Source organism: Oncorhynchus tshawytscha, linkage group LG19 (assembly GCF_018296145.1).
Source record: "Oncorhynchus tshawytscha isolate Ot180627B linkage group LG19, Otsh_v2.0, whole genome shotgun sequence".
In the NCBI taxonomy this organism is placed as follows: Eukaryota; Metazoa; Chordata; class Actinopteri; order Salmoniformes; family Salmonidae; genus Oncorhynchus; species Oncorhynchus tshawytscha.
The window spans coordinates 24,736,885-24,751,776 of NC_056447.1; the positions used below are offsets into that span (position 1 = coordinate 24,736,885).

The window sequence follows — 14,892 nt, forward strand, 5'->3', positions numbered from 1 at the left end:
GATAAATAGGTCATCTGATCATCACCTATGAACTACAGGAGAAGACAGATTTAAATACTAGGAGGAGAAATTAAGAAATCTAGTGTTATCAGTATTTTTCTTCCACAACATGGAATTTATCAAGGTATGAATGCATTGTGACGTTCATAAGTGGCAATAAAATGCATTTCACAGAATTGACAATGTCATGTCACCCATTTATTTAAATTCATTATTAATTGACTACATTAATATTGAGAGATGACAGACAATAAAACTGTTACACAGCTGGTGGCGCTGACAGGTGCCACGGTTGCTGTTGTGAATGTACATTACAACTGGCAGGAAAGACAGTCTGAAGAGAACATCTCCCCACAGTCCGGGAGGGGAAGTGAAACACAATGACATGGAAGAGGCCAATGAAATAGAGAGAAACAAGCAATGAACTGAAGCAGTTTACCGTTGAGTATTTTCATCGTTAGTTAAAGTGGGAGGAGAGGATGGAAGGAGGACTAATACTATCTACCTCAGGACAGATCAGGTAGGATGTTGGGGGTAGCATCTTCGTACACCTATCAATCATTTGATCACCTAATCCTTCGACCACAGATCTTACAGGGAGCCATCAAATTGTGCATGGATCAAAACCATGTTATCCTCTTTAAAATTTCAGATGCATCTTTCAGAGAAAGGGGGCTCTTGTATCTGCTTCCCTTTCTAACCTTTGGATGGGTGAATGTTTCTATACAATTTTCTGGAACGTCCAGTTCAGAGTCACAGAGAACAGAGCTGGAACATTATAGTGGGGTTGGATCGTGGGATCTTTCCCCATAATCATTCACCACACCCCAGCCTCCTCTCTATTTGTTTTCACTCAGTTTAAGTTGGGCAAACTGGTTGGCCATCTGCAAAGCCTCCTCTATGCAGTGTGTGTTCCTGCCAGTTGCCTGGGCAGACATATCCTTGCCACCACCTTTGCCATCCATCAGAGGGCAGAGCTCCTGCACCCACTCACTGGCCTTCAGACCCCGGTTGGCCACATCCTGGTAGAGGAGAAAGTCAACAGATAAGATACTGTCCCAAATAAAATGTAAGGTTATTGCATTAAGCACACATAAGGAGCTAATCTGTGAATGGATGTAAACACACAGGTTGGCTTACCTGGGGCACCTGGCATAAACAGATGATCTTTCCAGCATCGTTGTCTACGGTGAAGAGCATAGCAGCAGTCTGGGGGGACTGGGTCTTCAGCAGCTTCAGAGACTCATTCAGAGCCTGGAACACAAAAATACACAGTGAAAGGGTTAGAAAATAGAAGTGGAATTAGACAAATGTCTGATTCGAATTTAGGGATAATCTGTGCCGTGGTGTGTTGTAATTCCCCACAGTGGTAGGGTTGGCTGTAGATGAGAGAAAATGATGCTGTTACCTTGGCAGAGGCTCCGCTTTCCATCTCCATAACTACCAGCGTCTGGTTAGGGCTGCTGTCAATCATCTCCTTGGTCTTTTCAAGAACCTGGGGGGGGAGGCAGAGAGAATATAGCAATTAAAGACCAGCTGAACCAGAGAACATGAGGAAAACACCATTCATATAGAATGACCTGCATACTCCAACTACACAGCCTACATAGTATATCAGTTTCTATGAAATGTAGTATACCTAAAAAAAAAAATTTAAAAAAAAAGAAGAAATCCCCCCCTAAACCCCGGACCCTCTCTCGTACCCTTTTCTGGACATCAGCCTTGCTGGCGCGGTCCAGGTCATCCATGGTCTTCTTCAAGCCCTTTAGGGCTTCCCTCATCTTATCCTTCTGCCACTGGGAGATCACTGCCATGCCCAGAAACTGCAACACAGAACAGAGACATAGTAAGTAAACACACAGACGGACACGGCTCATTAAGGGCTGGATGTTCTGCGACAGCTCTCACCTCTGTCATGTCAGCGATTTCCTTCTGCACGTCTTTATTGGGGGCGGTCTGAACCTTCACATTGGCCCCCAGAGCAGACAGAGACTGTCTCAGAGCATCTGCTTTCCTGTGGGCCTTAACAGAGCAGGGTGGGGACGGGATTCAAGTTAGTCAGTTACCGTTGAGTAAATAGCAGTTATGAAAGAGTGATACCTAAACCCATCACCACCCAGTGATTTGACTAAGAACCTGTAGTATAATGTAGAACACGAATGTCAAGCATCCAGTAATGGTTGGGAACCTTTCTGTCCTCTCACCTTCTGTGCTTCTGCTCCTGTCACTGCGACGATACGGCGGATTCCCTTGGCGATGGCCTCCTCTGACACGATGACAAAAGGTGCAGCATGGCCAGAGTTCCGCAAATGCCTGAAGTTACAGATAGAATGTACAGAATACAACCGAGCAACATTCTCACAGTAAATTCTCAAACAACTTCTCTGTATTTCTGAATCATGAGATATAATTATGTAAAGCAACGGCAAGGGGAGCTGTGTACTCACGTTCCTCCGCAGAACTCGATGGAGGTGAGGGAGCCGGCAGCGCTGCTGGGGTCAGCCAGGAGGTCAGCCACGGGGATGCCAATGGACACCACGCGCACCGGGTCAGGGTAGGTCTCATCAAACACAGCACGCAGACCCTGGATGGCTTTTGCTGCTGCCAGGGGGGTATCCATGGCATAGACAGGCTGTAGAGAGACAGAAAGAGCTGATGTTATGACTTGGTAATACACACTTGAAAACAGTGCATTCTGTGAGGAGGAGAAAAGGATGACAGGAGCCTTGGGGTGACAGTGTATAAAAGAAAACAGGAGACGATACAGAATGTTAAGGTGCAATAAGGCAAGGAAACAGTCAAGGAATACTCAAATAGAACAATGGACAACAGGCCCTAGATCAATAACACCAGCAACCAAAGAGCTCTGTAAAAACAACACTTGATCAAATAGAAATTAACATACCCCCTACTCATACTTTCAGTGACCTATGACCTCTCACCTTTGCATCGCGGATCATTGTGCAGGCAATCTCCTCTGTGCGTTGCACCTCTTCTGTGCTCAGAGCACCTTTGGCGGTGAAGTCAAAGCGCAGGCGGTCAGGAGCCACCAGGGAGCCACGCTGGTCAGCCTCTCCCAGGACCTCCCTCAGGGCAAAGTTCAGGATGTGGGTGGCAGTGTGGTTACTCATGATGGGCCTACGACGAGCCTGGGGGGGGGGTTTGGACAGTAGAGATGTAATAACTTTTCAATATCAAGGCAGTTAAGAAAAGATCACGAAATTGAGTCATTAAAATTTACTTTTGAGTGATGCATTACCTCATCCACATGCAGAATGACGTTATCTCCAACCTTCAGAGTGCCGTAAACCGTCCCTACATGCAGCACGTATCCACCCCGAACCTGAGTGTTCTTCACTGTGAACTCCATCCTCTGAGGAAGGGAGTAAATGTGGTGTGAGAGGGAGACAGATAATTACATTACAGTCATTTAGCAGAGGGACTTAGAAGAGCAATTAGGATTAAGTGCCTTACTCAAGTGCACATCGTCAGACATTCCACCGAGTGGGGATTCGAACCAGCGACCTTCCACCTACTGGCCTAACGCTCTTAACCGCTAGGCTACCTGCTGCCAACATTCATGTCTAATATGGCTTTACAACTGGCCGGTCTGTCCTCTCTGTAGGTCCTTACATCATCTACAGAGTCGTCCTCTCTCAGCATGTAGCCCTCGTCGAAGCTCTGTCCTCCCTGCTCCGCATAGAACGAAGTCTTGTCCAGCAGAACCCCACACTCCTGCCCTGTCGTCACCTCATCCACAAAGGCACGCTCCCTCCTCAGAGCCAGCACCGTGCTCACAGCCTGCTCAAACACTGGGACAACCACAGAGAAATATACAGGGATTAAAACAGACACAAGCAAGAAAGCGATTTGAATAAATACCAAGCGAACCATCTTTGAGTTGGTTAATAAAACTGAGCTGATTTTATTTGCGTCTCTCACCATATTTGCCGCTGTCGTCAGCACTGTAGCTGTACTTAAGTACGTCGTCAGTAGCAGCGATGCCTTTGTTGCGAAGGTCCTCGATGGCATAGATGTCCAGCATGATGTGGTCCTCATCCCCAGAGCCCTTCCCCTGGGACTTAACCTGAGTGGGAGGGACATGGATGAGACAGCCCAATCCCCATTCTATTTACATTGAATAAACTTTCAACTAACTTTACACCAATCATGAATCAGTCATTCATTATGTGGAAACATCATACTCATTATTTAGATAGAAAGCCAAATGGCATGTTTAGCCCTGATATCATATGACCTTATTGAAGTGATTTGGCCCTTCACTCAACAAGGAATGGAGCTTTTCAGTACGAATTAACACTGCAAGTAATGGAGCTGTAATGTATTGAAAATACCGATTTATCTAATAAGCAGAACAAGGCACTTGTCACTTACAGTGCAATACTGACTGAGAAATGCTGACAGAGGAAAGCATTCATGTCTATAGACATTCACAAAGCAGTACATTTCCCACCTCCACAGGCAAATTTAAAAATCCACATCAACTCCATGCCAATCCAAGGCTCCATCTTTTCTACTGGTCACCATTTCTCTACTCTCACCTGGGCCGCCTTCTTCTCCTCCTCAAAAGCAGCAACATCCACCATCATCCCCCTCTCCTCAGCAATTAGGGCAGTGAGATCCAGGGGGAAACCGTATGTGTCATACAGCAACCAGGCGGTGTCACCTTCACAGGGAGAGAAGAGAAAGTGTTTTAAAAAAGCATTTTGTTTTGACAAGGTAAATGTTTCTAATTAATCCAATATGCTAATGTAGCCCTTCAGTACCAGGGATGGTCTTGCTGTCTCCCAGACTCTGGATCTTTCTGTCCAGGATCTTTCGCCCCCTGCTGAGTGTCTTGAGGAACTGCTCCTCTTCCTCGTTGATGATGTCCTTTACCATGTCTGGGTCTTTCTTCAACTCAGGGAAGGCATCGCCCTGGAGAGGGAAAGGGGATACCTAGTCAGATGCACAACTGAAATGTATCTTCCACATTTAACCCAACCCAATTAGGTTGGTGCGGGTTGCTGCTCTAAAATCACAGTCAACCACCCTGGGAGCAGTTGTTGTTGGGAGTTAACTGCCTTGCTCAAGGCCAGAATGACAGATTTTTCCACCTTCGAGGAGACAGCAGAGGAAAACAGGAAAGGACGAAGACAGAAGGAGAGATGGTGAATAACATGAAAAGTGGGATGACTTTCTTACCAGGGACTCTACCACCACGTCAACTAGGGTAGCAAAGAAGCCTTTTTGAGCACCCAGCTTCTCGTGAGAGTACCTCACAGCACGACGCAGGATCCTCCTCAACACATATCTGAACACACAGAGGGAGAAGGTTAAAATGTGCACATTAAGAGATTGATGTTCACACAAACATTGGCCAAGGACAGTCAGCCAGACAGTTAAAAGGGCTCACCCTCTTCCTGTGTTGTCTGGCCTGCCACCGTCAGAGAGGGCGATGGTGATGGTGCGGGCGTGGTCAGCCAGGACACGGTAGGCCATGTCAATGCCATCTACGTCCTCAACACCAACCTTTCCTGTGTAGTCCCTGGCTCCTGTACCCTGTTCAGAACAACCACAATGGTACTGTCAGACAGGTCATTCAGAGCACCCAGAGAGTAATGGTAAATAGTGTTTGGTAGTGGTGCTTGCCTTCTGGATGGCCTGGAAGTAGGGAATGAAAAGGTCTGTGTCGTAGTTGGACATCTTATTCTGCAGGACAGAGACCAGACGCTCCAGACCCATGCCTGTATCAATGCTCTTCTTAGGCAGGGGCTTCAGCTCTGTCTCAGACTCCCTGGTGGGGGAGGAACAGGTTCAGCCAGATCCTGCATCTACGCACATCTGCATGTGCATTACACAGGACTTACACAGGACAATATTCTTATTAGTTTCAGAAAACTAGGCGTGTCGCGTGTCACTACTTTACAGGATATACATTTGAACGTAAAAAGATTTATCAAAATGTATGGCAGAAATGCCTTCTGGAACATGGGAACTTTCATGTGCCTTAACAAACTTGTATGCCATCTTAAATACGAATACAATTGTAAAATTAGATGCCTAGTTGGTTTTGCCTTGGAAAAACCCCCCACCTGTCTCCGGATTACATCTTCAAACTAAGGACACCATGGAATCCGTGACAGAGTCTAGGTAGCTACATTTTGATATATTATGTTTCTCATTTTGTCAAAAGTGGTTTTCATTTCAAGTTAAAGCGTACTGTTAGCTAGATAGCTAATGTTAGCTGGCTGCTCGCTAGCTAACCTTACGTCTATGATCTATGTAGTAATATTATTCGTATTGCTAGTTATAGCCTAATTTTAGCTACCTGTAGATTCATAAAGTTTGGATTATGGTTCATTGTTTAGCTAGCTACATGTCTAAACCAAAAAGACTCCACTATGCAAGTAACCATTTCACTGTACGGTTTACAGCTTCTGTATCCTGTGCATGGGAAAAAAAAGAACGACCTGCACCAAAGTCAAATTAGGATATAACGTTAGGCCAACGAGTGTCCAATTTTTTTTTACTTCTCAGGGAGAATGACCTGCTTTTATTTTGTCACACTCTCAACCGTAAGCTATTTTCTGTAATTAGCTCACCAATTAACTTGTAAATAATGATTGTTGGGGGAGTAGAGGTCGACCGAGTTTGCATAACAATCGGAAAGCATTTTTTGGGGACGCTGATTTAAAAAAAAAATTTTTTTTACACCTTTATTTAACTAGGCAAGTCAGTTAAGAACACATTCCTATTTTCAATGACGGCCTAGGAACGGTGGGTTAACTGCCTTGTTCAGGGGCAGAACGACAGATTTTACGCGAATGCAGTAAGCCAAGGTAAGTTGCTAGCTAGTATTAAACTTACCTTATAAAAAACAAACAATTAACGACTGTCGTTATTCCAATGTGTACTTAACCATAAACATCAATGCCTTTCTTAAAATCAATACACAAGTATATATTTTAAATCTGCATATTTAGCTAAAATAAATCCAGGTTAGCAGGCAATATTAACCAGGGGAAATTGTGTCGCCTCTTGTGGTCATTGCACGCAGAGTCAGGGTATATGCAACAGTTTGGGCAGCCTGGCTCATTGCGAACTAATTTGGCAGAATTTTACGTAATTATGACACAACATTGAAGGTTGTGCAATGTAACAGGAATATTTAAACTCATGGATGCCACCCGTTGGATAAAATACGGAACGGAATAAACGTGTTGTTTTCGAGGTGATAGTTTCCAGATTTGACCTAAGGCTAGTATTTCTGTGTGTTTATTATAGTTAAGTCTATGATTTGATAGAGCTGTCTGGCTGAGGGGTGGTAGGCAGCAGCAGGCTCGTAACAGTCAAAGGTATATGGTTTAGAGATAAATAGTCAACGCGTTATAATTACTGTAATAATTTGCGGCTTCCATAGAGAATGTCTTGATCTACTTCAATCAAATAAGGTCTGTGTTTAGTGCAGGCTTAAACCGACTCTGTGTTTTGATACCCGTGTAAATCTCACTAGGATAAGGTAACGTGTCAACATATTTTCATAAATCCACTCTACAAAAAAAATGATCTTCGCTTATATTTAGTCAATATTGATCAGAGTTACCTTGTCCTATGGATATCTACACAGTTATAAAATTGGCAAGGTGGTGTAAGCCTACACGTAACAGACCTTATTTTAAGTGAATCTAAAAATATCCTATGGAATAAATGAGTGAAGGAACCGCTTTTCAGATTTTGCTAGAAGGTAGTCAATTCTTACCATGCCCATTGTTAAAATAGGATTTCCTGCATATAGAAATTACAGGTAACTTACTCTATTTTTATTCAAACAGTTGAGAGTATGTCTCCTCCTCTTCAGTATCATTGTCACTTCAGAGTATGTGTGTGTTTTACAGATGGCAGAGAAAAGCAGAGCACCAGTGTGGGACTATTACATGGAATTGGCACCAGGGAAAGCAAGGTGACTTATTTGTGATAAAGATGTAAGCATGGGGTCGGCAACAGCTAAATCAAAAAATACCACCAACCTGTGGAATCACCTTAAAAACACCCATAATATGCATGATATTAAGTTAAAATAAGTGTTCATTCAGTATTGTTGCAATTGTCATTATTACAAAATGTGTGTGTGTGTGTGTGTGTGTATATATAGGCCAATTAATCGGTATCGGCTGTTTTTTGTCCTCCACTAATCGTTATCGGCTTTGAAAAATCATAGTCGGTCGACCTCTAGTTGGGAGTTCATTTTCCTGTAAAGTTAAGACGTTGTCAGCAATAGGATATGGTCATTATTAGAACTGGCTAGTCAACTAACTTAACATTACTAGCTAGCTTACAAGCTAGAAACTAACAAAAATATTGTTCAAAAGTTGCCTGGTTTGCTAGATTGACATACAGTGCATTCGGAAAGTATTCAGACCCAGTGACTTCCACATTTTGTTACGTTACAGCCTTATTCTAAAATTGATATTTTTTTAATTAAAAATAATTCCCTCAATCTCCACACAATTCCCCATAATGACGAATCGAAAACAGGTTGTTATAATTTTTCAAGTGTATAAAAAAATAAAACATTTACATAAGTATTCAGACCCTTCACTCAGTACTTTGTTGAAGCACCTTTGGCTGCGATTATAACCTTGAGTGTTCTTTGGCACAATCTTGGCACACCTGTATTTAGGGAGTTACTCCCATTCTTCTCAACCTCTGTCAGGTTGGATGGGGAGTGTCGCTGCACAGCTATTTTCAGGTCTCTCCAGAGATGTTTGATCGGGTTCAAGTCCGGGATCTGGCTGGGCCACTCAAGGACAATCAGAGACTTGTCCCGAAGCCACTCCTGCGTTGCCTTGGCTGTGTGCTTAGGGTCGTTGTCCTGTTGGAAGGTGAACCTTCATCCCAGTCTGAGGTCCTGAGTGCTCTGGAGCTGGTTTTCATCCAGGATCTCTCTGTTCTTTGCTCCGTTCATCTTTCCCTCGATCCTGACTAGTCTACCACTCCCTGCCGCTGAAAAACAATCCCACAGCATGATGCTGCCGCAACCATGCTTCACCGTAGGGATGGTGCCAGGTTTCCTCCAGATGTGACGCTTGGCATTCAGGCAAAAAAAAAAATTCAATCTTGGTTTCATCAGACCAGAGAATCTTGTTTCTCATGGTCAGAGTCCTTTAGGTGCCTTTTTTCAAACTCCAAGCGGGCTGTCATGTGCCTTTTACTGAGGAGTGGCTTCCGTCTGTCCACTCTACCATAAAGGTCTGATTGGTGGAGTGCTATGGAGATGGATATCCTTCTGGAAGGTTCTCCCATCTCCATAGAGAAACTCTGGAGCTCTGTCAGAGTGACCATCAGGCTCTAGGTCACCTCCCAGACCAAGGCCCTTCTCCCCTGATTGCTCAGTTTGGACAGGCAGCCAGCTCTAGGAAGGGTCTTGGTGGTTCCAAACTTCTTCCATTTAAAAATAATGGAGGCCACCATGTTCTTGGGGACCTTCAATGCTGCAGATATTTTTTAGTACCCTTCCCCAGATCTGTGCCTCTACACAATCCTGTCTCGAAGCTCTACGGACAATCCATCCGACCTCATGGCTTGGTTTTTGCTCTGACATGCACTGTCAACAAAGCGACCTTTATATAGACAGGTGTGTGCCTTTCCAAATGAAGTCCAATCAATTGAATTTACCACAGGTTGACTCCAATCAAGTTGCAGAAACATCAAGGATGATCAATGGAAACAAGATGCACCAGAGCTCAATTTTGAGTCCCATAGCAGAGGGCCTGAACATGTTAGTAAAGAAGGTATGTTATTTTAACAAATTTGCAAAAGAAATCTAAAAACCGGTTCACTTTTTTATTATGGTGTGTGTAGATTTGAGATGTTTTGATTTATTTAATCCATTTTAGAATAAAGCTGTAATATAACAAAATGTGGAAAAAGTCAAGTGGTCTGAATACTTTCCCAAATTCACTGTATACTAAATTCGTTTTTAAACAGATGGGTTTTATTGGCTTTAAAATACAACAGTTAAGCTATTTTGGACCACCAGGCTGCTGATGTCATGCGGACTGTCGTTTTTGTGTTTATACTTTTTTGTGTTTATACTTTTTCATAACGACAAGTTTGATGTTGGATGACAATAGAATGTTCATGATGTCACTGCGACAACTGTATGCAGACACGATAGATGTAGTATAAACCAGCGTTTAGTCTTGAAATCTTTGGTTGTACACTACAGTACTCACTGTTTAGCACATGGACTCACAAGTGAATCCTTAAAGAGATGGGTGAGGCTTAAGAAGCTGGAACATTGCTAAATAGGTGTAGACAAAGAGCTCTCCAGTAGATGAACCAAAACATTCAAGGGCAATTTTCTCAAAAGTAAAGTAACAAGTTTATCAACTTTCAAAGCAGAATTACTTTCCCATTGTTCCTCAACTATAGTGTATGATATACCATTTTCTAGCTCTGAGTCTACTTTTATCCAATGTAAAAAACACATGCTACATGAGACCCAATCAAGTCAGTCGGTCACATATTTTACAGCTATTTATAAATTAATTACCTGTTGTACTGGATGAACACCAGGTTCCAAATCTCCAGCACATTGGGGTCGTCCATATTGACCAGGTGGGCTGCATCTCTCCCCCCGATGCGGTCAAAGTGGATCTCACTGCAGGGCCCACAAGGACCTGTGTCCCCCATCTCCCAGAAGTTATCCTTCATGCTGCCGGGTATAATACGAGCCTCGTCCATTCTGTCACCCAGGGAGGAGACACAGGTAAAACAGGGGTGTATTCATTAGTCATATTCCCGTAGAAAATATTTTTCAACAAAAACTAAAGGTTCTATTGGATAAATTCATGTAAGGTCCCTCCCTGTTTGGTACCGTTTGCTTCAATTTGGTTCCTAAAGTAAACGCTAAATGGTTTCCATTGCACATTACGAAACGTTTTGCAATGGAATCCAACTAATAAATCCTTCCCAAGTGAGACTCAGAAGAGAGAGGTTACAGTAGGAGCAGGTTGGGAGGGAACACGAGCACAGAGCGAGAACATGACTGTTCTCACAAGACTGTTTTTGTAACCAGCAAAGTGGTGTCTAGAGGTTCGAAAAGGGAACAGTACCCTGAGAGAATTATCACCCAACACAGTGTCACTGACAACAATAACAAGAATAGAAAGAGTGCAGCCTATTTCTATCATTCAGGTAGATTTGGATATATAATAGCCTTATTCGACCTGACAAGAATTTCCTACTCCTGAAACTCACTTACCCGAGGTCCAGCCATATCTGTTTACACTCCAGATCTGGATCCAGCCCGGCTTCTTCATGACCCCCGAAGTAGGTTACGTACAGACGCTCGATGGGAATCCCAAATTCCTTAGTCAGCAGCTCCAGGGCCATCGTACAAGCAAGGTGCTGCAGGGAGAGGAGTCAGCAGGAAAGGAAATAAGAGATATATAACCAATTAATCTTCCCAACACGCAAACACTATCTTGAGAGACTTGTTAAAATGTTGCAACGTCATTACAGATGAGATGAATACTACCGTATCTAACATCCGGTCTCCATGACTTACTTTAAAGTAGTCTCCGAAGGACCAGGAGCCCAGCATCTCAAAGAAGGTGTGGTGGTACACGTCCTTTCCCACATCATCCAGGTCATTGTGCTTGCCCCCAGCGCGGATGCACTTCTGTGTGTTAGCTGCACGCTTGAGTCTGGCCATGGGGTGGGACGGATCAATGGTGTTCAGGAAGATAGGTTTGAACTGGAAGGGGAGGTTGGATAGGTGGACAAAGAGAGAGGGTGGGTAAGAAAGATAGCGTTAAATTGGGATGAGTATACTTCAAAGTCTATTCTATTCTAAAAGCTTCAAATATGGACAGAATGTATGAGTTTAGGAGGCATCTTTTTAAGAACAATACACTTCCAGAGGGTATTATTCCACTGTGCTAAGACACATCCACTGAGTTGAGGCTTTAATTAGCCAATAGAGCCACACTCTCTACAGAACTGCAGGGGAGAAGTATGGGGGAAGGGATAGTATTGCTGCGTACCTGGTTCATGCCAGGGGAGAAGTATGGGGGAGGGGACAGTATTGCTGCGTACCTGGTTCATGCCAGCATTAGCGAAGAGCAGTGTGGGGTCATCCAAAGGTATGGTGGCGGATGAATGGACATACTGGTGTTCATGGCAACGGAAGAAGTCGATGAACTTCTCACGGATCTGAGCAGCAGGCAGCAAAGAGTCCATTCTGAAAGGACTGACGATCACACAGACAGTGGAAAAACAGTTAGGAACAAACACATGAAATGCCAGTGAGGGAGAAGGTATGGGTAGGCAGGCCCGAATACTGTAGGTAACAAACTAAAGTTGCAATTAAATTATTCTGTGTCCTTGCTTCCACTGGAATAGCAAGCAAATGGAAACATGGGTTTTGCTTCTTTTTTGGGGGGCAAACCTGAATATCAGCTTCAACCAAATTCATGTGAAAACCATGTTTACTTTAGAACACATCCCTGACTGGACCTATAAAACACTAATTGCAGCTGCCTTCCACATCCTTGGATAGGCATATGCAGCATGTTTATGACAAGTTTGGCCCCAGGGTCTGTCTAGGCCTTAGACCCATTATCTTCACCAATGTTGAAACTTCATAGCAGGCCTGGCTGGAAGGCAGGAGAAGACCCCACATGAACACTGAGGTAGGATTTTAATTTTGCTTTATACAGTAATCCTAATTTACATTTGCCAGTCAATCTTAAACTTTCAAAGATTACTTGATTACTTAGCTAGCCCTTACTTTAAAGTAAAACCAAGTCATGTGTGGACATATAGCATATAGGGGGTGACAGGGTAGCCTAGTGGTTTGAGCTTTGGACTAGTAACCGAAAGGTTGCAAGTTCGAATCCCAGAGCTGACAAGGTACAAATCTGTCATTCTGCCCCTGAACAGGCAGTTAATCCACTGTTCCTAGGCCGTCATTGAAAATAAGAATTTGTTCTTAACTGACTTGCCTAGCAAAATAAAGGTAAAATTTTAAAAATAAAAATATGTCACAGCTTAATTAAAAGGTAACAGAGGTCCTAATTCCTGAGGTGGAATCCTTGATAATCCAGGAAACTCCACTGCTGGTGTAAATTACCTTCCATGTGTCTCCTCTGGGGGTTATTAACTGCCAATGGCATGTACTGGTCTAGCCCTTGATCATGACTCTCAGTTCCATTACATATAAGAGTAATTGGATTAAATAGTCTTCTGTATGGGGGAGTTCTGTTCAGAGCCCCAAAGCATAAGGACCGAAATAAAATAATAACATTTAAAAAAAATTGATTCCCACAATGCCATATCTCCATGTTACAGTGCTTGTTTAGAGAAAACAGATGGAAGCCAAGAGGTGACCACCTGTGCTAATTAGCTATCTTACATGCTCCTAACACCTGTGTGTAAAGACTGGTGGACACTACACGACTTTCAAAATCCTAACATCGCTAAGCCTCTTACATTAAACGACCGTCTTTCCAGTAGTTTTTGTGTGTGTGTGGCCAACATAGCGGTGCGCACACTAAACGCTGTGGCACCGCAGGTGGTCACATACTACAAGATTTTTCACAAGGTCGAAGCCACGCCCTCCCGCGAAATAATGACGTGATTCGATTGAACGCAGCTACAAACTGTCGCTCAAAGCAACCTTAAACAAATGTATTTAAACATAAATAAATAACATTAAACCTGTTTAAAATATAGGGACGTCTGACTGCTCAAAGACGAGAACCATAGCCCTCAGATTGCGTATTTGACTCGATTAAATTAAAAGACTGTCAATGACGGCCGCCAACAACATCGGTATTTTGTCTTAGATCTCAAGTGTCTGGGACAGCTAAATCTTGGCCAAAATCGTGTAGTGTACACCGGCTTTAAGTCGGGAAGTGTATAGCGGAAGTTTAGTTTCGACAATACTAAACCTTAACGTAGCGTCGGGTTGTAGTTCATACCAGCTAGTCGTGGGCAAAGCGAATGCTGAAAACTGTAGGGAGAAGGCAAAACGCCGCCTAGAGTTTGAGCTAGTCCCGGTCCTGACAACCGAGTTAACGACCGCCCGCACGGTCTTGTTTATTTTTTTTTACAGCAAGCTCATCCTGCAATTGTAACTAAACCTGACCGATGCTAAAATGAAGCGGTTACATTGAGTCATTCCACGTCTCCCTTTGCAAATTCGTTGACTAGCAATACATTCGTTCTTAATGGTTAGCTAGCTAGCCAGCCCATATAGGTAACTAGCTAAATAGAGTTAGCTAATGGGGATAACTTTAAACCCAGCTAGTTAATACCATAGTAAGGCATAATCCAACGGTGTATGAATAATTGCCATTCTCATTTCTCAAGTCATTAATGAAAACGTCAGCTATACGCGACATTCGAACGAATTAAGTAGCTATATTAGACATAAATCCGCTGTTTTAACCATTTTAACAATGACAGGCACCATTAACTGTACTCCTATCAATTAAACATTTCCCATACTCACAACGTTTATCTTTATTTTATTTCTGTCACCGCTCGCACGGACACCCCACGCTGGCACAATCAAAGTGAAATGTAGTGTTCCCGCATTTACACTGCCACTATTGGTTTGACAGAATAGTCACTGCATTGGTACTCAGTTTCTATTGGCTATAATTTACTGTCAATCATTGCCAAACCCGCGACCGCACTTGCGCGAACTGCTATCGATGGCTGATGCAATAGAAATGTCTATTTATTTTCTCTTATAGAGCAATATGTAGATTGCAAATAAATTTTGTATATTTCCTGATGTATTATTAGAATGCATGTACTGTATTCTATACACTGTGGAATTTATTTTTGTTTAATTTCTGTACTCCAGTCCAGCAA

The 14,892-nt window shown here is 43.2% G+C and overlaps 1 protein-coding gene across 1 annotated transcript; it reads right to left on the minus strand.

Annotated features, from left to right (window-relative positions):
* Positions 1–176: 176 nt before the first annotated feature.
* On the minus strand, positions 177–14,634 carry aars1 (alanyl-tRNA synthetase 1). Its single transcript, XM_024379353.2, has 21 exons — positions 14,525–14,634; positions 12,106–12,259; positions 11,576–11,764; positions 11,270–11,415; positions 10,559–10,750; positions 5,653–5,797; positions 5,417–5,562; positions 5,206–5,314; positions 4,788–4,938; positions 4,563–4,687; positions 3,943–4,087; positions 3,634–3,812; positions 3,260–3,373; positions 2,943–3,149; positions 2,448–2,632; positions 2,205–2,313; positions 1,909–2,022; positions 1,704–1,823; positions 1,409–1,495; positions 1,141–1,254; positions 177–1,022 (listed from the first exon to the last, which is right to left on the minus strand). The coding sequence occupies exons 2-21, from the start codon at positions 12,247–12,249 to the stop codon at positions 840–842; spliced, it is 2,904 nt and encodes a 967-aa protein (XP_024235121.1). The 5' UTR covers positions 12,250–12,259; positions 14,525–14,634; the 3' UTR covers positions 177–839.
* Between the last annotated feature and the right edge of the window lie 258 nt (positions 14,635–14,892).